This window comes from Numida meleagris, chromosome 3, assembly GCF_002078875.1.
Source record: "Numida meleagris isolate 19003 breed g44 Domestic line chromosome 3, NumMel1.0, whole genome shotgun sequence".
NCBI classification, from domain to species: Eukaryota; Metazoa; Chordata; class Aves; order Galliformes; family Numididae; genus Numida; species Numida meleagris.
Window position 1 is genome coordinate 16,368,305 of NC_034411.1, and position 25,992 is coordinate 16,394,296.

The 25,992-nt window shown below is 39.7% G+C and overlaps 1 protein-coding gene across 2 annotated transcripts in view; it reads right to left on the bottom strand.

Moving 5' to 3' along the window:
• The window catches only part of SOS1 (SOS Ras/Rac guanine nucleotide exchange factor 1), a 46,733-nt gene continuing 24,196 nt past the window's right edge, over positions 3,456-25,992 (bottom strand). For both annotated transcript variants that reach the window (XM_021393199.1, XM_021393198.1), the window contains 14 exons: positions 21,632-21,759; positions 19,991-20,646; positions 15,123-15,204; positions 14,606-14,728; positions 13,977-14,080; positions 12,829-13,051; positions 12,024-12,143; positions 11,552-11,714; positions 11,060-11,177; positions 9,725-9,897; positions 8,686-8,802; positions 8,252-8,516; positions 7,040-7,158; positions 3,456-5,755 (listed from right to left, as the gene is read on the bottom strand). In XM_021393199.1, the coding sequence (XP_021248874.1) occupies positions 5,261-5,755; positions 7,040-7,158; positions 8,252-8,516; positions 8,686-8,802; positions 9,725-9,897; positions 11,060-11,177; positions 11,552-11,714; positions 12,024-12,143; positions 12,829-13,051; positions 13,977-14,080; positions 14,606-14,728; positions 15,123-15,204; positions 19,991-20,646; positions 21,632-21,759 (2,886 nt within the window). In that variant the 3' untranslated portion in view covers positions 3,456-5,260. The remainder of the gene's footprint in view (positions 5,756-7,039; positions 7,159-8,251; positions 8,517-8,685; positions 8,803-9,724; positions 9,898-11,059; positions 11,178-11,551; positions 11,715-12,023; positions 12,144-12,828; positions 13,052-13,976; positions 14,081-14,605; positions 14,729-15,122; positions 15,205-19,990; positions 20,647-21,631; positions 21,760-25,992) is intronic.

The window sequence follows — 25,992 nt, forward strand, 5'->3', positions numbered from 1 at the left end:
TACACAAATATTTACTGGCAAGCAACACGTTTCAAAGATGACAGTTCCTTTTTTCCACACTGCTCATCAAGTATTTTGACTCTGTGCTCACATCTGAACAGGAGGGGAGCTGGGATACATGTAGCACCATCTTTGCCCATTGCCTGGCTTCGTGAGGTTTGCAGAATGGATTAGATGGAGGCTACCATGAATATTAAGCAGTTTCTAGTTGCGTGTGGTTTTCATTCCCTCACTCACTCCTCTCTTTGAAAGTGAATGTTTTGTCTGTTGCCAGATATACGTTATTAAGCATCATGTCCCTTATTTACTGTGATTCAACACGGAGACAAGATAGAAGCTCTTATATGAAACCAAGATCTTCTCTACAGTAAAACAAAACCGAAAGTATTTACCCATAGGCTACAGAACCTGAGATGCAATAAGTTGTAACAGAAAACCAGTTGCTCCTTGTAGGAGCAACACCTACAAGGAAAAATGCCATGGCAGAGAACAGTTAGAAGATGCCATTAGCACCAGGAAGCCATTCCCCTCCTGCACACACACCTCACCTTTTACTGCAGAGAGTTCCTTTGCTCTGAAGTTACTGTGCATTTTACAGTTTTACTACCCTGAACAACGCCTACGTTTGAAGCAGACTCACAGTTGTTTTTGAAGTAAAACATGCAGTATTAAGTTTAAGGCAGCCCATCTGAGACTAAGACTTTCAATGTACCTTACATATTCAAAAGTGTACGCTTCTAGGATACATAAGGCTCATTTATTATTTTTAGAACACGTCTTTAAATGCCAAAAGGTAATAGCCACTACTAAATTTTCACTTGCATGCGTTCCAAAAACCACTGCAGACACAACATGCAAAATCCCTTACAGACAATGAGGTACACAGGCCATCAGATGTGCCGAGTGAAGTTTACTCTTCCTGGACCGACACAGCTTTTGACATTTACTGATTTTGGCAAGTAACCATGTCATTAAACAAAGCAAATGGACACATATGCTAGAGTAAATAAATATACTGGAATCCGAAGTGTGTTCTTATGTAAAGAACAACAACAGAAAAAGGATAATTCCCAAGTAGATTTGAGTAAATTTGACCCAAACAAATCCAGTAACACGCATCTTCAATTCTCTACCTCCCTTTATCCTTCTTTTTAAAAATATTACTGGTGTTATTTTAGTAAGAGGCACATTCAGCAGCTACTGAAACTGTCATACATCTGGCATGTTGCACACCTTTCACGCTTTCAGGCACCTGGTACATCATTTCCAATTTGCTTGCTAGGAAGTCAAAATAAGCGACTCTACTTTGTATGCCTTCTATTGCTGCAACAGTTGGCTACTTAATGCACTGTTTTTTATTAAAGGCAAAAGGGATATTTGCTCACAGTTGACAGAAAAACACACAATGTGCTTCCAATGGAAATTAAGGCATGGAATTTAGAAACTAAGTTAAAAGCACTTCTGGCTTTACAAGAATATCGGGCCACACGTTCCTCTCCTTAGGGATCATGAATTGTAACATCTCCAGCTCACCCATCATCTAGGTGTGGAAATGATGACTCAAAAACTAAAAGAGGGTATTTCAAGGCAGCAAAGACCCACAAGATTTTTCAAACATTGAAATATCACCTTAAAATATCCTTTCTGACTAAGCTCCTTCTTCCTGTCTGGAAAAGACATTAGCGTTCAAGAGAAAGCCAAGGAAAGACCTTTACATGCTGCAGCTAAATGCACTGCTCACAGCAGCAAAGCTTTAAGAAACATTTTGTTTCACCTGCTTCTAATTTGTAAGACAAATATTCACGAACGGGGCATTCTAGCAGAGCTGATATTGCAGTAATGCTAGACATACTAGCAGTAGAGGCTGTCTTTATAAAATGCCACACCTAACAACTGAACAACAGCCACAAAGTGACCTGACACTTATTATAATGCAACACAGTCTGCTGTGATGCAAATTTGATCAAGCAGCTCTTGAGCTTGAATAAAAATCCACTCTTGTGTGCAACAAAATAAATCCCACTATTGCAAGCACAATAATCTACTGACTTCAACAGTAACACAACTGCTTTTGAATCAAACTCATGAAAGAAAAATAATTTCACATCCAGTGACTGTCAGTCTAAACCCTGAAGGATCTAAATCCCATGCACTAGCATAAATACACTCTCACCAAGACAGACCTCTCCCTCCCTGATTTAAGACAGACATATTACAGAAACAGGTTAGAGATGGTTTCCTGAGAAAGTAAATGCACAGTGCTTGTGACATCAGCACTCCCCAGTCTCCAGAGGGCTTCTCTAAGCTAACACACAACTATGACATTCTCTGGAAGAAAATGAACAAACCCAATCATGGTCCACTGTTGCACATATGAGGTGACACAGCACAAATCAAGTACTGCAGCTGTAAGTGCCTGCTGACCTCTCTATTTAAGCACTTCACATTTTTAACCAGGTGCCTACCATTAACTACGGTTTCAGCTGACTTTTATCCACCAATATGGCACTCTAGAGATATAGAGCAACTCACCCAAGCCAGAGACTAGACTACAAGCAAGCATGTTTCTTTATCCAGCACATGTTGTCATCCCGGGTCACACCAGACCATCCCAGAGTCATTTTAGCCAGCAGCCACATAACATCATAAAAACTACTTCATTTTCCATGTGAAAGGTATTGTCAGTAAAGCAAACACCATCCAAATAAAAAGTTATTGTAGGTTAAATAATTATTAACACAAAACTGCCATGAGATGCATCAGAGGCTTAGAAGTTGTACTCAAAACTCCCACCCTAAATGCAGCAGGTTTGGTTCTTGTTCCTTCTCGTTTGTAGCTGAGTGAACACAATGATTTGTGCACTGCATGACTGACCTGTTCTGCTGGGTTCCAAACTGCTAAATTTAAGCTAGGTTCTTACATGGTTAACATTACTGCCTATTGTCCAAGTACCCCACCAATAAAGGAATTTTATCCTCGTCTACAGGGATGCAAGAGAGCATATCCTGCCCATTTCACAAAGGAAAATAGAAGCCTACTGACATTCAAGAAGCCTGTTGATTAACAGGATCAATGTGAGGTCTTCTCTTCTAGTTGGATCACCTCACCAGCTGAACACTCCTTCTGCCTGGCCTGCCTTGACTATTAAATAGCATAGAAAGAGAGAGACAGATCAGAAAGCCTGCATTTAAGAAGTTTTTCCTGGTAATTCATGGATGAGCTAATAATTTATATGACGTTTTCAACATTACGTTCATCATGTTGCTTACATCCAAAGAACCAATAACCTAAATTACACCTCCTGTAGCTTGAGTGTTTCTTCCAAGCTCCCATGTAAGAACACTCTCTTCTGAAGCCAAGGTATAGAGATCTTCATTTTTTCTTCTTTTGCCAGAAAAACGTTTCAAAATAAAATTTAAGACGTCAAAGAAAGAACACAACTGACACATTACAACATTTGTCCATGATGAAAATTGCCGTTTTTCTTGATGGGATCAAAACACTTTCTGAAATGTAAAGACCACACAAAAAGATAAGGTGCATTGATCGATGGCATTGCAGAAAGCATGAAAAAGGTAAGCTTTATCACCAGTCTACCAACATCACCCCTATAATGACACAGCTTTTCAAGATGCTGAAATGTATTCTTCTTCCAAAGATACAAGACAGAATTTTACTTTGACCCACGAGCCTTATTAACTGAAGATGAGATACTTCACAAACATACTGCAATGGTGACTATAGAGCTTTTCTTCAACAGCTGGCATGCATTACCGTATTGTCTAGAGTTAAAAAACAGCGCACAGGTTTATGGATAATCCATGTCATGATACTTATGCCAGTATATGTTCTGTCACGTCTATTTCAGACATAGCAAGCTTCTGTAAAGATTAATGTAAGTTTGAATTCCCCTAACAAGTGACATACAAGAGGTCTGAGGAAATCTTACATCATAATTAACTTTGGGATTAACCTATCCTCTGAGATATTACTTCGATACACGTGACAAAAACCAACTTCTTTTTAGGCTCTTATAACTGAAGTACACAAATTGAACTAGGAAAAATGTACCACATCATCTGCTTTCATACCCTCCAGTGCTTAACTAAAAGAAAAAGAAGAGTTGTAATTTGTCCATGTAATAATTTAACATATGTCAACCAAACATATTTGTATCTTTATTTCAATTAAATTAAAAACAATCTGCAAGTATATTTATGCAACATTCACTATATACACATGATTTATGCAACTGCAAGGCAATTCTATGTATGTTGATTAATCTACTGTTAGTAAAACATGACAATAGCTATGGAAGTTGGCCAGTGAGTGCTCCTTTTCACAAGTGACTCTTTTCATGGCACGATCAAAAAAATAGCTACTAGCCATGAAATGGATTATCAGTAAACCTTAAAAAGAATGTGACGATGTAACCTAGCAGAAATTAACAGTCTTCTAAATGTAGTAGTATATTTATTTCAGATGATAGTGCTGCCTTTTAAAAAAAATTTGCTGTCATTGTAATGATGTAAGACTTTCATCTGCTCTACCTAAAGAAAGCAGTAATTAGACATTATGCTCTCTGGCAAAAATTTATTTTTGAACTGGCACCACAATATTTCAGAAAATAATAATAAAGTACCTCTTTGGTGAAGCCTAGGTACCCCCTACTACTCATCATAACAACTTGTAAACAGGACCGCAATACAGTGCTACGCCTTAAATTCTAACTCAGTTAGGTACCACAGATCTTCCTCACAGTCCTTCTCACAATTTTAGGAAAGTATTTTAAAGCAGGGAGTAAAGCAAAAGAAAATTAAGAAGGATATAAAGTTCCCTGTTTGAGATTTAAAAAAAGTGCATAATGTTTTCATTCCAAAAACTGTGCCACTGTATGGAACTGATGGATACAAGACTGTTTTCCTTCCTGTACTGGACATTATAGATCATTACACAAATACAGTCTCTGCTCATTGGCCAAAGAAGTCCCTCAAGTCTGTTTTCTGGTACAATCAGTTGTCCAATTATCTTAGAACAATGTCCTGCATACTAAAACAAGAATAGCGAGTTAACCAGTTTTTCCACTCGAATGTCTGTTTTTGCAATTCCATTTCTGTACACTGCATTTCCAATTTATTGGAGAGTTTTTAGTGTTTGGCATATACACATCCCAACTCCTTGGCACCACCAGGTTCAGTGCATCCATTGCCAGCAACAGACGTAGCACCAGGAAAACGCAACTCCCAGCGCAGGGGACAGTTCAGGAGGAGTGGGCATTCTGCAGCAAGGGGGGTCCGTCTCGATGCATCGATGGGTGTGTGTGCTCCCTTTTGTAAGTTTTTGGAGGAAGCTTTGGGATATGTTGAGAAGTGCTTTGTCGTGGAGGAACAGGTGGTCCAGCGACAGAATGGAGGTCCACATCTTGTTGTATCAAAGGTGGTGATGGAAGATGCCTCCGTGCTACATGTGGAGAAGGTGTCTGAGGGGGAGGGGGAGTAAATGGAGAGGGACTGTTTGGGAAAAAGGTGTTACCAAGTTCGCTTTTTCTCCCCAGTGGTGGAGGCTGGAGGTGTAGTGGTGAGCTAGAGAAAACATCTGGAGTTCGCACAGGTTCTCGTGGTGGTAACACAGGAGGGCTTTCAGGGGGGTCAGAGATGCAGGTCCGGTCAGGCACCGAGTACCTTGGTGAATACACTTTAGAGGTGGGCTGCCTAGGAGGGATTGCTGGCGGGCTGTCCAGGTGTGCAGAAGTAATCTGAGGTACACAAACATTTCATTTAATGAAAATTTTAGAGTTCAAATAACAAGAACGTGCTGTCAAATGGACGCGGAACTCTTGCCCTGCAGATTGATCTATCCAGTTAAGCAGAAGACACAGCAAGCAAGCGTGCAATGAAGATGGGGGAGTTGTGAAGCAGTGCCTGAAAAATGTTTCTCAGCATGATGCACGTAGAAAAGACAAGCAGACTGGATGTGTACCAGGGGAGAGCATGGGTTTATCAATACATGAGTTAACAGCCAGGGATGCAGGGGATGAAGATGCATGGAAAGAGAAAAAGGCAAGCCAAGGAATGATCAGAGCAACATGCTGGTTCCAGATCTGCCTGCTGGGTAGGCCCTGGTATCTTCCACTGCCTTCCCAGTAACAGGCACCAAGGATGGATAATAGCATCAGATATTTTTCCAAGAAAATGAGGAATAAAAAGTGGCAGATGGTGCAGAATGGAGGAAAACAAACTACACTCAGAAGATGGAGCTAGGTAGAATTATTGAAGTGAAAAGCTCCGAAGCTGCAGTCCACAATCACAGGGTAATTAGTCTCCACCACCCTAACATGTCTATTATGTTTTCAACTGCATTTTGACAGAAACATGACATATTTAAGTCAGCTGGCTGACAGCACAGTCACCTATAGTCTGAAAAGGACATCTTGCTTTAGAGTTATATAGAAGCTCTCTTGAAAGTAAAAAGACATACATGCTACAATGTAATTTTGAGTGGGATTCTCAGATCTCCCCAATTCTCTGTAGTCATCAACCAATTCCCACTGAAATCAAGAGAAATTTAATGCTGTCTAAAACAAAAGCTAGATTGGCTCCCAAACACAAAAGGAAAAAGTAGCAATGGCTCAAGCAGGCAGGAAGACAGGACAAACAATCAAGAATGAAAGCAATGAGCACCACAGCAACCAGGGTCAAATGTAATGAATTATTTCAGGGGACTAAGGAGTGTTCATCACTTTCCATCATTACTATTCTTCCATTCTTTACCCCAAACCATACAACTCCAAAGAATCTTCTACAACAACAATGGCAGACAGAAACATCTGCCTCAAGCTTTAAGTTCTCACAAGGGCCTAATCACAGTGAATCAGCAGGCAAGACAGTGAGGCTGAGCTGTGTAGGCCTGAAATACATGGTTGCTTACTATTTCCCATATAGTCGTTCAAAAAGGCACATACTATCTTTTAAGAGTTCCTTTCTCCTATCATACTCTCTTCCTTTCTCCTAGTAAAACGCCCTTTTTAGCTGTAACTTACTTTTGATGGGGAGGATTCAGCTGGGGCGGACTCTGGTCTTCTTCGTGGAGGAACTGGTGGGGGAACATGAGCTTCATCTGAAGTTTTGGTAAAGCTTATGGATGACACAGAAGCAGATCCTAGTGAACATAAAACGAAAAATCTCAATAATGAGTTTTTGTTCAATAAAGTGTATTTCCTTTATGATGCCAATAAAGGTGTCAAAAAGACAGCGCACCTTTACTTCAGTAAATTACTTGCTCATAAAAAGCAGCACGAAGCAAGAAAGTGTTAAAGAAACATACCACTGAACAACCACTTAACTTGAACATTCCAAACTGCTTTTCTGAACTGCAATAACCTCTGTGGCCATCAATTCTTGCACTTTTGTAAGTAATCCTCAAGACCAAAACGCATTTCACAAAGCTGTTCTTGTATCACAGCAGCACTAAAACCATATCCTTAACTTGCAGCTGATGTGTCAGTCCAACAATGAAGAAATATCTTCTTATGAAGAAACATTCAGGAAGCCTAGCTTGGACTCCCAGCAATGCCTCTGCACTGCTAAGCAACTTCTGCTTTTATCAAGTTACTTCACCTCTATGTGGCAACCTGCTCATCATGGGACTAACTCTGTATTTCCTTTGAAAGCCCTCAAACATTACAGGGCGCTATGTCCTGTAAAAATTATTGAAAGCACACCATAAAATATGAGCTTCCTTGCATGCTGGTGAAGACAGAAGAAAAATAGTGTGGATAGGTCTCAACTGAATTAAAGCAGGACAACACAGATTTTAAGTTATTCAGGAAAAACATTCATGTGCCCTGAAACGGATTTGTAATGGCAGGCAGCAGACTAAGTCACCTGCAAAACATTATTGTCTATTCTCACAAGTCACCAAACACACTCACCACATACATATCAAGCAGCAAATGCTACAAATGCTGGTTTGGGACATACATGAGCAAAGAAGATCCACCTTTGTCTTTCTGTAATAATAGTTCCTCCAAAGACATGTAATACTCAACATACCAAATTCTGTTCAGTTTCCCTCTTTATACTAAGAATTACTAATAAAAGTGTAGTAAAACACAATGAAAGTTTTTCTTGCTGCAAGGAGACAAAAGGTGACTATATTTCTATAGTCACTTTGAAGACTAAGAATGGTTTTACCTGCTTAAGATCACAAAAATCTAATGCATAGCCGTTGTAGACTATCTATTATCACCTACTTGCATGAAAAGGACTTGAAGGATCCGAGTCAAATACACTGCAGGCATCTGTAGTACTTGAAGTAGCAGAAGCAGGGGGTGGGGTCAAAGGCGTTCGTGGAGAGTTTGGTGCAGATGCTGTAGTTTCTGTCTCACTCTCCGGGATACGGCTATAACTAATTTTTCTTGGTTCCTGTTGCAGGGGTGTAGGATGTCTCATGGTACCTGGCCTTGGATTAGATGGCCGAACACCTGGGGACTTGAGAGGATAGCTGTACTTTTTGGGCTGAAATAACAAAAATGACAAAAATAAATTTAACAGAAAAAATCAAAGCACCAGAAAAAAATCACCAGAGCATAGTTTTGCATTTATGAATTTAGAGATCTAAGATGACTTCTATCTTTGAAGACAAATGTAAGCATTTTGTGGGGGGAAAAAGAACATGAATACTAACAAATCTTGGTGGAGGCTTCACATTTCGCGGCTCTATCTCCAGCGACTTATTGAACAGATAATCTGTAAATTCTGTCTCCATGCTGCTTCCCATTGGATTCAGGTTTTCAAAAAATCTCTGAAATACAAGAAGGTAAATAGAAATTACATCAACTGAGATATTTCTGTGATGCTTCCTTTTATTGTATAAGTGATCCCAACTGTTCCACAGAAGAGAGAAAACACTCAGGTCAGTAGCGAGGACTGATTTTTAAGTTAGTAAACTTGTATGTTGCCAGTGCTTTGTTTGACACTGTTAGTGCTGTGCTTGGCCTGCAGAACTAACTGTGCTAGTACCCTAAGCATTTTCTGCAGTGCAAAAATCAGAACAGGTTAGCCCAAACACCTTCAGAAGAAGCTGTACACAGTCCATCTCTACACTGATGCAGGGCTAGACTGCTCTCAGAATGATTTTGTCAAACTCCAAGAAGGAAAAAATAGCAAGAGAAGATCTTGCAGAGTCTCTTAAGACAACCAGTCCTACGGCTCTTTCAGAGTACAAAGCTCTGAGTGTACTTAAAGAAAAAGAAGATAAAAGAGGATTGCTTAGAGATGAACACCACAGACCAAGCAGAACAAACACAACCTGAGACAAAACCGTGAGCATCATCACTACCAGTACACGAAGTGAACACAGTGCTGTCAGGTAAATTTGTAAACGTAAAGGAAAAAAACAGGAAGAAAAAGACAACTGGGCTGACTGCAAGCCAGTGACTGACTAAGGACAGTGAGAATCTGGTAGTTTCTGCTCCTGTTTAGAACTGACAAAGATCTATCTACCAGTACCCCAACAGCTGAAATTAACCCCCTCCCCCTCCCCCCAAAAAACCCAAAAAAGTCTGCAAGCATTGAGATTACTTCCCTTCTTAAAAACTTGACAGATTTTAATGCAGGCCATTTGCTCATTTCTAATGCAGTCTATCTCTATGGCCTATCAGCTTAATGACTTAATCACACACAAGTACTTCAGCGTCCAGACGCATGGAAGTGATGTCACTTACCCTAATGTCAAATTCTACTCTTAAACAATATGGCTGGTTCTGGTACTGTTGTATCTCTCCTGTTATTTCAGCTACTTTTCTTCTCTTGCTGAAATTTATGAGTTCTTTCCCATGTCGCTTTAGAAATTCAGGGTTGCCTTCTTCTGTCTTTAGAATGTTAGTTAAGTAAATTCCTGAGGAGAACACAAAAGATTCTAAATACGTAGTGCAGAACAGAGAGAAAGGAATACGGATGGAATATAAAGAATTCTTAAATAACTTAATTTCTGTATTTTTATTACTTAGAAAAATTCTCAGTTGGGTTAAGTAAGAGTCAGAGCTCATTTTCAAAGCAATAATTTAAATATTTTAATATGCCTTCTCCTGAAATCTGCCTTTTGCATCAAAATCTTCAAGTCTTTGCATCTTTCCACAGTTCAGGAAGCTCACACAACTGAACATTACTAGCATTTTGCAACACAAGAGTACACTGAAGTGCTTTCTCTGAACTATTCTGCCTCAGTTCAGCTCTACTGCACTAGAGACCCCAGCTAAGCTCAAAAAAATCTCAATATTTTATTCTTCTGTTCCACTCCTGCCTTCATAATTACATCAAACTGTGGTGTTAAAAGATAAAAGAGATCTCTCAAGTCCATGAATGACCTACAGGGAACTGCCATTATGACCCCTCTGAGTATAGCTTAAGAGAACTGTAACTATCCACTTGTGATCCTGCTAACCTACTTATCTCTGAAGCAGGACAGAAGTCTTCTTAGTTGATCTTGCCTTTCTCTGCCAGAACTCTAGAGTATATCATCCCAAAATCTCTAGAAAGCTATTAACACAATTTTCTTTCAGTTTTGGTCTGATGTTTATGCTGGACAAGAACAACGTACTGTGAGAGTCAGAAATGACCAACAACAAGCATCCAAGCAGCTTGCTACAGAACAGAAATGCCATTTGTATAATTCTTTGGAGGTGTTGAGCATTAATATTTCTAAACGTGCCCGCCTTCCATTTAAGGCAGTTATGGTCATGACACAGTTTCAACTGTATTTAAAGTAAAAAAATAATTATAAAAATATAAATAAGATATTCCAGGTAAATTTATTTTTCCCACAAATAACATCTGCAATGAATAGTCAATTTAGAATTTCTTTCACATATAAGCAATTAACGATTTCCCTTACAGACAGTCCTGTTGCTAGTTTAAGCAAGCCAGGGAAAATGCTTTGACATCTGGGCAGCTGAAATTCAAACCTGAATATCCTGTTAAAACTGACTTCTCACTATTGTTCACAATACTTTCCAAATGTTTACGAGCAATACAGTTCATTGAGAAACAAAGGTACATACCAAAAAAAGGCACACAAGGAGGATTAATGGACCTGAGTTTTGCCAAGTATTTCTTATAGTGATCCTCACTCAGTTCGTAAGCTTCTTCTAAAATCTTCTTCTGACGACTTGGAATTTGCTAAAGAGAGAGATGAAATAGATTACTTGTAAAGACAGTGTAACGGCGTAGCCCAGCAACAATAATGAGAGTAATGGTCTCCCACTGATGCTTAAGTCAGTGACCATGAGGACAGTGCCATGACACCTCAGGATCTTGGTAGCTTCTTCTACCTTTCTTAAGCAAGGATTTATTTCTAGCTTCTGAAACCAAGAAAAAAATAAATGGAAAAAAAACCAACCTCCCTCTTAAACGATTCATTTCTGGGGGTCATGGGGGAAGAGGAAGGGATTTACTTTCTCTGTTCCTTCTATGAAGGACACAGAGGCTTTTAGTGTAGCTAAGGTGTACTGCATTACCCTTCCACACCAAAAACAGAAAACATTTCACTGTACCTCAAACGTGTGATCCAACCTATACACAGCTGCAGAGTTCATAGCACTGACAATCTCAAGGACGCCATTGAAGTTGTTTAGCTCTTGAAAAACTTGCAGGATTTCAATTATTCGGCTTACTACAATTACTCTTTCCTCTAGGTTTTCTGTTTCTACAATGCATCTAAATAAACAAGAACATTTGGTTTTGTACTGAACTGTTCTTGAGTTTTTTAAAAGCAAATATTAATTTGTAACAAAATCAAGCATGAGAGGTGTATCAAATTATTTGGCACCATTTTGAACATTTTTAGAATAAAGATTTCTTCTAAGAATTAAGACTAAAAAAGCTGAGATTGTTATGGTAAAACTCTCTCAGGGACTACGTGTAGCATCTAAACACTACTTAATCTAGATTTTTCCACAGTATGCCTCTGAATGTACTGTAAATGTTTAGTAATGCAGTACATGCAAACTGAGGAAAATCACTTACTTTTCAAACCACAACGTAAGATTGGTTGTATGCCTTATCATTTTGAGAAGATTGGGAGAATTAATTTCTTTATCTTCCTTCGTCCACACACTTCCAACTAGCTCAGATGGCTGCACAGCTCTAGAAAAGTAAACGCATGTATTAAAAAATGTAATTACAAGCATGAAAGAAGATATTTTTCCAAACGTTTTTTACTTTCAGGGAATTTGAAATTAGCACGTGGAACTGAATTCTCAAGGTATTACATCTATGACCTCAGGGTCAACACGTGACTCAGGTGAGTGGTACTTTATGTTTGGGGTTTTTTTTTTTAGTATGTAAATACGTCTCAATTTATGTGACTATTAACCACCTCTGTTCATCTAAATGAGGAATGAAGTCCACATCCCATTCATTGTAAGAGTGAGCTCCCAGCGTCCGAACAACCTCTCACAGACATCTGATGAGATCTGACATGTTCCATAATTTACTTCACAAACTAGGATATGAAGACAACTAATTTAATTTGTGTTCATACTTTCCAAGTAGATCAGTCTTTGAGAAGTATCAGAAGAAACTTGCAGCACAATGCAAATAATAGTATGCGTCAGGTGCTGCATGTTAACTTGGGGAGAGTAAGACTGGCTTTCAGAAAATGGCTCTAAGATTTTTGCTTTCTGAAAAAGTAACAAATTAATATACGGCATTGGTAAAGTTCCTTGACCTACCGTGGGGCTTCAAAGCAGGGGCCCGCAGAAACAATTTCATGCTGGAGGACATATATATATATTTTTTTGTCACGTGTTTTTCAATGGAGGAAAGTTACCTGTAAAAATCTGACTCAAGTAAAGTGAGCTGCCGAGCAATTTCTATTGGATGCAAAGTGAGCAAGTCAAAAGTCTCTGTGTGTCCTGGTTTGCTTATGTGCCATTCAATTGCTGGAGGTGGGCTTTCAAAAGTAATGTTGTGACTTGGCCCAATGGCTTGTGCCTGCTTTTTCCGGTTGATTATCTTTGTGATCGATTCAACCCATTTCTTCATTGCTTTGCCTGGCAGACAGAGACAAAATTACTTTTTAGTTACTCTTACTACTGTTTTTCCAAAGACGTCTGTATAATCGGAAATTTTCAGTGCAACTCCCTCCCCCAGTACAGTAAAGCTACCCAATTCTTTAGAACTGCATACACGATATTCCCCCACATCTCTCAAAACTTTCAAACACATAAAGAAGAATCCCTCAGCTGTCAGTGCTAAGCATGACCAGTTTGCCCAAGCATAATTCAGAACACCTCAATTAAGCTCCTGCTCTTAAGTGGTATTTTTATTTTTCTGACTTTACAATGAGTTTACAAAAACTAACTTTCTTTTGGCCAAAGTGCGCTTCTGCGAAAAACCTCAACTTCACACTTTTGGCAAGAGTACTTGCTTACCTCAGATCACAGAGAAGGAAAGAATAATGAAGAGGGAGCAGCTTCACCTTTTACTGCACTTATCATCAAAACCAATTAAATCTCAAGGACAAATGCCTGTTTAGCCCTAGATGCTAAGAATTTTATGCATAATATGGCAGATTCATTGAAAATTTACCAGTAACTCACATTCAACTAGCTGGCTCATTCTCTACTTCTTCAATGGCTTAAGAAGTGCTGGATACTTCTCTAGTACAATCAAAGCAATTATTCTGTCCTGAGCACTGCTCTATTCTCATTATCTTTCATAGGCTTCAGTCACCTTATTGGATAGAACTTGTAAGTAAGGATGTAAATAAAGTATTATTTCTTCTGAACACAGGCCGGACTTTCAAGAATAGGTATTTTTTGTTTTAATTAAGATTTTTATGCTCTTTTTTTCAAGTATTTAATAAGCAGCAAGTCATGTTTACCGTTATCCAGTCACTGAAAGGAGAAGTGATCCCATTCCATAACTTCGAAAAGGAATGCTTTAAGATAAATACGATTAGGATGACATAAGTACCTCTTACTGTTCCAATGAATTCCTCCAAACGTTGCAGAAGATCAGCATCTCTTTCAAAGTCATAGAAGTGGTGCTCTACCCAGTGTCGACATACATTTAATACTCTGTGAAAATAAAGAATCAGTCTACAACATGGTCTACCTTCACGTCTAGCATTTCAAAAATTTTGGAATTCAAGGGTTCTGAAAAATCAGAAACAGAAGAACAAATGGAATAATTCCACTGTCCACATTTCACCAGCTAAAAGCATGTTTTACTTTACAGAAGCCACAATAATGCTATCATTCATTAAAAAAAAAAATTAAGGTGTTCTCTGCACAATCTTTGTGAGAAACATGTCTTGCTGAAAGATGGATTCTGTAAAAGCATAAAAGCCACGACTACAGGAAACTGAGTGACACATCTATAGTTTAAAACTCAGCAAAAGCCTTTACAAAGGCCTTTCATGCCATGAATTCAAATTCCCACCAGATTTTCAAGTCGCAAAGCCAAAACAGCTGACTGACCACCTGTGCTATCCAGTAAAGCATCTATAAGAAAGGCTATCAGAAAGAGCCCCTGCAGCCAAAACATGGTATTTCAAAAACTTCAAAGAAAGTCTCTTTTGCTCACATTGCTACAATACTCACCGTAGCTGCACAGGTTGAATGTACTCCTTCCTAAATCTTTTTAGCTCAGCACTAAGAGGCTGGTCTCCATTCTCCATAGCAATACGATCAGCTTCTGTCGGCTCAGGTTCTGGTATTTCAAATCTAGCACAGAAGATGTGGATAAGCACCAGTCACATCACCTATTACACTGATCTTGCTCATACGAATAAACATTCATTAAGATAACGTGAAATTCAAATGGTTTCCACATGTCAGGATTTTATTTTTTGGTAATCACAGGAAAATTTGGTAAACTCAATAATAATATAGATTTCAGAGATGAAATTGTGCTACCCAAATAATCCTAAAACTTCTGGATATAGCTTGTGCATTTTACCTGCAATCCTTGGTACCCTGGATTCTTTGACAACTTCTTAAAAATTGCTTGGAATGAAACAAAGCCAACAAGAAAAGTAAAATCTTATAAATTCTACTCCAAGTAAAAACTGACACAAATAACCCACTTCATTTGAACAATATCTTAACAGTGGCATACCTTTCTATTAGCAGACTCAGCAACTCCTGGGGTTTACAGAAGGATCTATATGTTGTGAGAAAAGTCCGAACAAAGTTGGGATCTAAGAGGAAGAATAATTTTACGCTCATGTCAGCAATTCTCTAGTGATTTATACTTAAAAATAACCTGACGTCAAATTGTATCCTTTGAAAGTAAGGATGTCAGACTATCAAATTTACAGAGAAGACAGTGCAAAATAAAACTGCTCTGGTAATAATTTGGAATCACTAATAATAACAATGAAAAGCAGAATTCAAAAAGCAATTTTAATTCTGTTTGAGAAACACAAAAATGACTTAATTTCCCTCCCATTATTAAAAGACCAAATTTCTTCTGAAACACTTTGAAAATATTAAATAGACGAGTTTATGAGCCATCTAGGAAACAACTTTGTTTTTTGTCAAAAGTCAGGATAAAATAACTCAAAAACCACAGCAGGTAACCTTGCATTGGACAGAAATGGCATAACTCTCTGGCATGGAGACTGTTTTTCCCAAACTGGTACAACTTGTGCCCAGCTCGTGTCTGCTAAGGCAGACGAGGTGTTTTTTCAGTTAACATACAACTATACCAAGTTCAGATTGCTTCAAGAAAACAAACAGATTTCATCCATACCGATTACATACCAGTTTAAGATATTCAAATTAGTTTTAAAAACAAAGTAAGTATTCAAAACAGAAAACCAAAGCATTTCCCTTAATTACAAAAGCAAACTCATTTGTTTTCGAGCATAAAGGAAGTGCAGCGACAGCTTGCTGGCACTACACAGAGCTGACTCGAAAAAGGTTAACATTGCTGTCACCTAAAGTTAATGAGCAGGTTGCAATGGCTTTGCACATTAAACACGTATACAGATTTTATAAAATCAAAACCAACTGGGTAATTTTTCTCATACAGAGTGGCTGAACAGCACACAGGACTTAAAACAAGAGCTCCTAGAGCCTGTAATGTAAAAAGAAACCCTGCACTATTTCACCTAAGTTTATACACCACAACTATACCATTGGACTTGTCTCATGATGTATGACCTTTCACGACTTTATGACCTTGACAAAAATCCTCTTTAACTGTTCATGCTGTCCACCATGAACACTCTACCTTTTTGGAAACCTCGCTATGCTCTTCACTGAGGCAGCAGTCTGCAGTGACACGTTAACCATGCCTTGTGCCACCCATCATTTCCTTGCTTTTCTGTTGTATGCTAATTCCTATTTCCTGAACAATACATTGGCTAGTTTGCTTCATAACCTTTGTTTCCTTCGTTACTCATTTTTTCTTACCATGATATCTCCCTTTCTCTTCTTGAAACTGCACTTTTCAAAGGCCAAACTCCAAATCCTTTTGCGTAAAGAATGCCCTCCCTGTCTGCATCCTCATCACAAAAATACACGATTTTTCATGTCCTAAAACCCAAGTACATAACTAAATACAGTAGCTCACATTTTCACAGCTTGCATTCTGTAGACTTCATCCACCCTAAATGGTGTTGGTCTATGTGAAAGAGAAGCAAGCTCTGAGTCATGCCTATTGTTATTTACAGGTAGACTCAGTGTCTAAATCCACAATACATATTGAAGTACATCAGAAAATCAAATCTAACCTTGTTATCTCACTAGCAAAATCTGCAGCTCAAAACAGTGAACAATATATGAGCAAGTGTTAAAAAAAATATAGACAACACTAGTTAGTCAGGATGTCTGCTCATGTGATAATTCTCTCTTCAATACAGCCCATTTTAAAGCTAAAAAAGAACAATAACTTGTTCTACGAGGATTTATAAATAATCACCCTTGAATTCCTTAAGAAAGGAAACGGACACTATGATGACGCACAAGCACTCTCAACATATCAAAGCTTTAAAAATAGAAGAGCACTGCCCTATAGATAAAAAAAATGCCCTGAGTTTCCAATGTTGGTACCACCTAGCCTAGCTGCTCTTAAGCGAGTATCAGGAAAAGGAGGAGATAATAAACACAGAACACACTAAAACTAGTAGAATCCAACACAATATGCAAATAAGGTGAGAATTTGAATTTGTTATGGAAGGACAGCTTCCCTCAGGTTGAAATACAAGGAAAGCTGCTTGTGCTGAGGAGCCTCCTTCCCAGCTTGGCTGCTCCAGGCCAGGACTATGCGGGCAGCCTGCCTTCCCTTCTCAGGGGGCTAGATCCCAGTAGAGCAGCTGTGTTATGGCTCAGCTGCTGGGGAGCCTCTATTCTATAATGAAACAGAAAAAAAATCTGCTGAAAAGCTGTTTTGTGCCCCGTCTTGGAGGTGAGGGAGGAAAAGCAAAAGGTCAAATGCACCTATCTACTGTCTCCTGTGGATCTTTACATAGGACAGAAAAGCCGTGACACGATCTGAGCGCCCACTGACTTCAAGAAGCAACTACCTCAACTTCAGATACTTCCAAGAAATCAGCACAACCTCTGCAATTACACCTGTAATTACTCCTTATAGGATGTGAGCTACAAAGAGAACATCTTTGAAAAGATTCACAGCTACCCCAAAAAAACTGTATTTAGACAGATCCAGGACTAGCACAACCATATCGCATCTGAGATCAGACATCAGGGAAGTCAGGGCTTGCCTTTCTGGTGTAAGTTAATGCTGCTCCTCTAAGATTACAAAATCACACGTGCACAATCCGACATGGGGCAAGAAAAGAAACAACTAGAATCCGCAGCTATCTGGCTACCTACCACAGGGATAACCATTTTCCTACATTTCAAAGCAAAAGAGCAGCTCTGCACTCAGTTGCACATGCACAGAAGAACAGCTAAAGGGTTACTATGGAAAGTGGCTGACCTCCTCGCTGCATCTCACAAAATGCAACAAAACACTGGATGATTTATGTAGGAAATGGACCTCATTTCCTGTACAAGAGCCTTATTTGCTGAGTCACTAAATCTCTATTCCTTTGTTTCCCTGGAAAAGACAGCAAAGAACAGTTAGAACTACATTTCTCCCCCATAGAAAAACAGCTATAAAAAAGAGGGCATATAATGAAGGATAAGGATTCAGAAAAAAGATGCACAACCCAGCAATTCAGCATTGGATCCATGCATGTCATACTCACATCTCTAAGGTTACAAAGATGAGCTAAATTCATTACAGGACAACCCATTTCTTTACTTTTTTTTTGGCCAGGGGGAGGAGAAGGAGGGAGTAGGTTAAGGTGTTTCAAACTGTCTCGCAGTACGCATATTGTTGGGTCACATCACACAGTGGTTATGTTTCAAGCAACCTATTCAGGCTCTATTAAATAGAAGCTGTTCAGATCAGGGCTTTAAACGTATGCAAGAATGTGGATATCCTGCATGGCAAATGCAAAAAGCAACACAAGAGATGTATTTCAACAAGCCATATGTTCTTCAGAAACAAGCATCCCTGCTGCTTCAAGGAACTGCAGAAAGCAACTCATGGCTCGCTGGACAGACAATGCATGGAGAACACTGCCAGTGCCTGGGCCGAGGGTACAGCGAGAACCCTCTGCACATGGAAAGGGCAATCCTCAGCGGGATGCAGGCTGCCCACAGCAAAGAGAATGCGCACAGGGACACTGAAAGGAATACTCCTCCTGCTAGCTCTCTGCCAAATACAATTTTAGCTTTTAAAAATAATCCTCTTCCTTTCTCTACGGTGGAATTTTCTACTTTAACTTCCAAAAAGATAAAATTATGTCATAAATAGTGCCTGTAAAATTTAAATAGCCAAAAGTTTATGAAGTTAAAAGAAAAGGAAGTCGGGCACAAAACTGGTCTGGTAAAAACTGCCAGCAAGATATTGCATTTGTGTCTCTAATAAGTGATTGGAAAGCTAAACTGAAGGAAGCATGGACAAGAGCAATAAAAGTAGTAAACAGATTTATTTACAATCACTCAAGAGATAAAACAAAAAGTACTAAAAGACACTAATTATATTCTGCTTATTCCAAGCTTCTTCTAAACAAATATTCCTGCTCTATTCTGAAATCCACTTCCATTGAGACCGAGCTGCAGAAGTTTGTCAGATGAAGGATAGGTAGACAGAAAAAAATCTACAGCTGAATAGGAGAAGTACTTACAGCAAGATGCAGAAAGGTTCAGAATGACTGCCCACAGTGGGAGAATCAAAGACGAAAAAGAATGAGGAAAAAAAAGCCCATGCTTTTCAGCAGTGCTCAGAAAAATCCTGGAAAACTATGAAGAAAGACTACACATGCTGAGGTTGGACTGGATGATCCCTTCACTTTCACAGAAACGCCATTCACCACACATAAATGCATCTTCAATGCAAGCAGAAACCTTCAGCCAAAATTTCGTAATTCGAATCCTCACTTAAACTCTGAACAAGGTAAAAATAATGCAAGTGACTGCTTCTAGGAAGCTGTTATTTGATCTGTTTGTTATATGTCAGCGTGGACACAGGCAGTAGCTTACGAAGTACAACTCTTAACTGAAGAAACTAAGCCCACAGTTCTCATCCACAGTGCCAGCCCTGCGTGTGCCACCCCGCCTCACAAATGTCGAGGGAAGGCAATTCTTGTAGCCGAGGGCATACAGGAAAAAGTACTGTCTGCAGCTCAGTTCCTGCTGATCCTGCCCCCCCACCATCCCGTGCATGAGAATAACCAGATGCATGTGCAAATCCCACTACAGTCAGTTAAACTGGATTCGTATTTTTAGCTATTGCAGCTACGGAGGTGCAAACTTAGAATTCCAAACCTTAACTCAAGAAGCATTTCAGAATACGTTCACTGCAGAGCGTGTTTGCTTTCTACACAGCGTATGCATTTCGCTGTACTTAATAAGGAAAGCAAGAAGCATAAACTAATCATCACCTGTTCTGGTTATGAAGTGCCTCACCTGCATACATGTGGTAAGTCAGCCTTTCAATAAGTTTGACAACAGTTCCTGCCTTGATGATGGGGATTCCAGATTTGGGCTGCATGTTTTCTTCAAACACAATATTCTCTTCAGAGTCAGGTTCCGCAAATCTGTAAAGCTCAGGATTTGGAAATCTCATCTGCTCCTCTTTCTCTTCCTGCAACATCGTTACGTCCAACATTCTTTCCAGCGTGCTTCTATATTGCAAAGATATCAATGCTGCCATCCAGTTATTTTTCTCTTCCGCTGATTTAGCAGCAAAAATAACACTGTTCTCATCTTTTAAGATGATTTCAAAAGCATGTCTGTACTCATTAGTGTCGTCTTTATCATTGATTTGTACCTTTCGCATGAAGAACTTTTCTTTTAGACGATATTCTGCATTGCTAGCACCAGGAAGTCTTGGCTGGCCGTGATTTGACTTACAGCAAATCATCAAGCCATCAAATAGAAATATGTGTCTCTCATGCTTTGCTCCTACGCGTGTGAGAGTTCCTTCCATGATGAACTCATTACAGCATTGTCCGATGTCCTTACCCTCCCAACCATCAATGTTTTTCTGGATTTCATTCATTTTCTTAATTGCTAGCTGTTTCCCCTTCATCTGCTGAGTATAGAATCGGCACGCAGATTCACTTCAGTGTAGGATGGGAGAAAGGCAGCTTATTAGTATACATGTATTTAAAAACACAGCCACCACTAGCAACAAAAATACAAGATAATCTTTCTGAGTGGTGAAAACTCCACTGTGAATGCAGTTTAAGCACCCAGTATCAGGATCTTCTCATGAAAGCACAACTACAAGGCTTGATGAATATTTTTTTTTAAGTACTCCATCTGACCAAGTTTATAGCTTCTATGCAACAGATATTCTACTTAAATGCAGACAGCCAGAGCAGGAAAGCTGTCGGTGCTTCCTAGCCTAATACATCACTCATTTCCATAGCTAACAAATGCTTTTAGAATACATTAATTTGAAAGAAGCACATACAGAGAAAATAAGATGTCAAATTCATTCTTGTCCAAGCCTAAAGATTGCACTTTGCAGCAGAGAACTTGTTTAGCAAAGAAAATGCTGCAACAATTTGCAGAACAAAAGCAATATTTAACTAACAGGTTAAAAATATATTAGTATTAAATCAAATGGCAGACTCTATGATCCAAGAATTTACTACAACAGTTCTACTAATTACCTTATCTATATACCAACTTCCATTATCCAGCTATAATTTTAACTAGCTGTTGCATATAACGCTCTTCAAATTACTTTAAGTAGTTTCAAAACCAAGAACATTCCCTTCTAAGCACACATAAATGCTCTTTAAAAATATTTTTAGATTGATATTTATTATCTGAGTATAACTAACCTGCAAGCGTTGTAGCTTTCTACTTTCAAGTGAATTTTCAGAACGTCTCAACTACGAGTATGGAAGGACACACAGAAATTTGAACGGTTTTAAAACAATAACAAATTATCTTGGCTTTGATGTCACTTCCTCTGAAAAAGCAGGCTTGTCACAAACTATTTTGTTCATTGTTTACTAAAAGAGGAAACTGGGAGCCCTGGATTTATAGCAAAGCACTAAGAGCAGAAAGCAGGAAAAATGGAACCGTGTTTACCTAAGCCTTCGTTTTGCAAGACTTTTGGAGCATATCCGTTCCATACTGCTTTGAAGATTCAGCAGGGCTGTTATTGCTTGCTTTAAGCACTCCTTATCCTCTTCATCCTCACTTTTTTCTTCTAGTTGCTGTGAACATTGAAAGTCAGATATAGTTAAGTACCACAAGCATTTTGGTATGCACAAGTCTCAAAGTTTGACCTAGGAAGAACAAATCCAATTTCACTTGATGATTTTGCATGTTCCTGTTTGCTATTAAAATTAACAGAATAACCAGGTGCATTAATGATACAGGCAAGAGAGACAATTCTCTACTAAGAGCTCAATCTCAGTTAAGACAAGAGCAGAAGTCACCAGTCCCCCTCACCCAGACTACTTCAGGCACAGGTTTTTACCTCAAAACTACTTTGGTTCACCTTGCATCTTCAAAGAAGAGCCCATTAGAAGTGCCATCTCTTAAAAGGTATGAGGGAGGAAGGAGATTCGCTTATGTACTATCCTACAGCATGAGATGAAACGTTGTTTGTAACAGGTATGAGATGAGTTTTTGGAACACAACCATCAGACCAACAACTCTTGTCCCTCCTCCGCCCAGCAGTTTATCAAGATTTTCCTCACTGACTTCTAATGGTGGAACATGCGAAATCCTGTGAGAAGCTACCGCTTCCGTCAGACACACTGCCCACGTACTTGCTAGCACAGCACAGGATTGAGTTGTCTTTATTAGAGTACTCTGCTGCCTTGTGTTTAGCTTGCCTGCCAGGACCTGTGACTTCTCATGATACCACTGGAGGGATGGTAGGTAGAAATGTTCTTCCATGGTAATCTGACCGTTCATCAGAAAAAGCAGCATCTAACTATGGCCAGCTTGCAAAATCAAAGCACATAAAGGGTCTATGCAAGTACACAATTACATTAATGCCTCTGTTTACTAACACAACCTCCCTTAAAAGGATAAAGCAACACATTTATAAACTAAAACTACAGTAAAAGGGTTAAAACTAATATTTTCTACCTAACTACAGCTATGACATGAGTCATATAGAACAAGTTCTACTATGTTTTTATACTTGAATATTTATACTTTCATTTTAACTTTTGTAGTCTACACATTACAGTGTTTCACTTTATGGTCAGTGGAAAAAATCAATGCCTACAGCTGTGGCTTAGACATAAAACCTTGTTACCTCATCAATTATTTACAGGATTAATGGGTTTCAGACTACTACACCACCAAGAATTGGCTCCACACAACTGAAAGATTTATTTTGGCAGAAGAGGTAAAAGTAAAGTGGTATACATCAGATTAGCAGACATCCTTGGAGACAGTACAACTGTGCCATTTGCTTCCAGGGGGAAACATAAGTGTTATCCTCTAAAATACAACTAAATACAACAGATCCATGACTGCCATCTGAATGTGTCAGCTAACATTGTTATTTTTTTCCCTGACCAGAATTCATTATTCAGTGCAACAGCTGTCAATGCCACACCACGCTTTATTTGCATTTTTTAGCCATAGTGATAACCACAGCATTTATTCTAGGCACCTATGGTTCACAAGCACCATCCGCCATACTCTTGCCCTGAACAGCATTAGCCATGAGTGCTTAATCATGAGACAAGCACTAAAACAACAGAACAGCACAGCCTCCACTTCCAGAAAGCTCTAATGGAATATATCACTCCAAGCAGGAATAATCCACCTTCATCATATTCTGCTCTCTGGATTTAACACGTAGTTGTTAAGATCATCTGCATTTAAAAAGGATCTCAGACAAATGAGGTAGGCACAGCAATGGAAGCAGAAAGCCTAAAAAAAAGCTATGAAAACAGTATGAACTCCTTTGACATTTTACACCATTCCCACTCAAGAGTTCAATGGAGGCTCTTTTTCTTGAGCAACGACTTAAATACCCCAATCAAACGGGGAGAAGAAAGGACCCTAACATAAAGCAGAAAAAAAATGGTCCAGGTTGGATATTAGGAAGAGTCTCTTCTTGGAAAGAGCAGTGAAGTACTGGCACAGGCTGCCCAGGCGGGTGGTGGAGTCAGCCCCCTAGAAGGGTTCAATACATGCGGAGATGTGGCACAGAGGGACATGGTTAGTGGGCACGAAGGGGATGGGTTGATGGTTGGACAAGATGATCTTAGTGGTCTCTCCAATGTTAATGATTCCATGATCCTATATCCCAAAAAGTGAAAGCTTCTGAAACTTGGAAAATCTAAAAACAAACAAACAAACACCATAATATTGCAAAGGTAGGCTAATGTATGTAGGGGAAGAGTTAAACCAAACATGCTAATAAAAACCTACTAGATATTCAAAAATATTCTCAGAGTAGTGCCTTATGCAAGAGTACGTAGAAGAACAACTGCCTACATGTTTTTTTCAGAAATCTACTAGTACAGATTAATATTTGTTACCGCGAAGCATGGTACTCCTGTGTTGAGTTAATCACAGAATCGCTTGAGTTGGAAGGGACCTTTAAAGGTCATCTAGTTCAACTCCCCTGCAATGAACAGAGATACCTACAGCTTGATCAGGCGCTTAGAGCCCCATCCAACCTGATCCTGAATGTCTCCAAGGTCAGGGCACTCATCATCTCTCTGGGCAACCTGCACCAGTGCCTCACCACCCTCAGCGTAAAAAACTTCTTCCTTGTATTCAATCTAAATCTCCCCTCCTTTAGTTTGAAACCATTTCCCCCTGTCGTATCACAACAGACTCTGCTCAAGAGTCTGCCCTCTTCTTTCTTACATCTGTCTGTAGATACTGAAAGGCCGTTCTCAGGTCTCCCTGGAGCCTTTTCTTCTTCAGGCTGAACAGCCCCAGCTCTCTCAGCCTGTTCTTGCAGTGGAGATATTCCATCCCTCGGATCATTTTTGTGGCCCTCCTCTGGATACAATCCAGCAGGTCCACGTCTCTCCTGCACTGAGGACTCCACATGTGGACACAGTTCTGCAGGTGAGGTCTCACCAGCCCAGAGCAGAGGGGCAGAATCACCTCCCTCTCCCTGCTGGCCACATTTCTTTTGATGCAGCCTAGGATGTGGCTGGCTTTCTGGGCTGCAAGGGCACACTGCTGGCTGATGTCCAGCTGCCATCCACCGGTACCCCCAGGTCCTTTTCAGCAAGGGTGTGCTCTATTCTTTGTCCTCCAGCTTGTACCAATAGCGGGGGGTTGCTGTGAGCCCAGTGCAAAAGAATCACAGAACTGCAGGGGTTGAAGGAGACCTCTGGAGATCGCCTAGTCCAACCGCCTGCTAAAGCAGATTCCCAGGAAAGTGTCCTGCACTGCCCAGTGCTCTGTCACTCTCACAGTAAAGAAGTTCTTCCTCATGTTTCTATGCAACTTCCTGCATTGCTGTTTTTGCCTGTTGGCCCTTGTTCTGTTTTTGGGCACCACTGAAAGGAGCCCGGCCCCATCCACTTGACTCCTGCGATTCAGGTATTTATAAATGTTGATGAGATCACCTCTATCATCTCCAGGCTAGACAGTTCTGGAGTTTCAGGTCTCTCAGCCTTTCCTCACTTGGGAGATGCTCCAGGCCATCTTTGTGGCCCTCCGCTGGACTCTCTCTAGCAGATCCCTGTGTTTTTGAACTGAGGAGCCCAGGATCAGACACAGTATTTCCGATGTGGCCGAAACAGGGCAGAGCTGAGGGGACACAGCCTAGCAGCATCTCTACACTCCTCCTAGGGTACCTGTCTCTGCTCCCACCTCCTGTGCATTTTTTTCTTGCTCTCCAGTTTGACCAGCAAGTCCCAGTTAAGCCGTGCCCATATCTTGCTTTGCTTTCCTGACTTCCTGCACCTGGGAATGGAGAGCTCTTGTACCCTAAGGAAGGCTTCCTTAGAGGTCTGCCAGCTCTGCTCTGCTCCCTGGGCCTTGAGGACAGAATCCCAAGGGATTTTTTTTTACTAATTCCCTGAAGATGCTTTTTAAAGTAATTTTCCTCCATTTACAAAGGTTTTGGTGTTCATCAGAGAAATCCAAAAGTAAACTGCATGTTTGTATAGTAGTGGCTGAGAAAAAGCAGTTGTTTTAATAACATTTCTCCATCCAGATCCAATGGAAGCAACCTAATTTTCCAACTCTATGTACAAACTAAGCCTAAGTCCAATCACTGTAATTATACTCCAGGTTTAATACTTAGAAAGCAGCACGGAAAAGCATGAATTATAGGCAGACTAACACAAATGGCAAATCATAAGGTGCTCTGAAGAAATTCCTCTGAAACACAGAAATGAAAGCTGAAAGTTTTATTTTCTGGCCTTACCTAATTACCATGAATTGTTATCAAAACAGTTCTTAGTCAAAACTAAGCTGAAATTGCAGCTATGTCTTTCACCTTACCA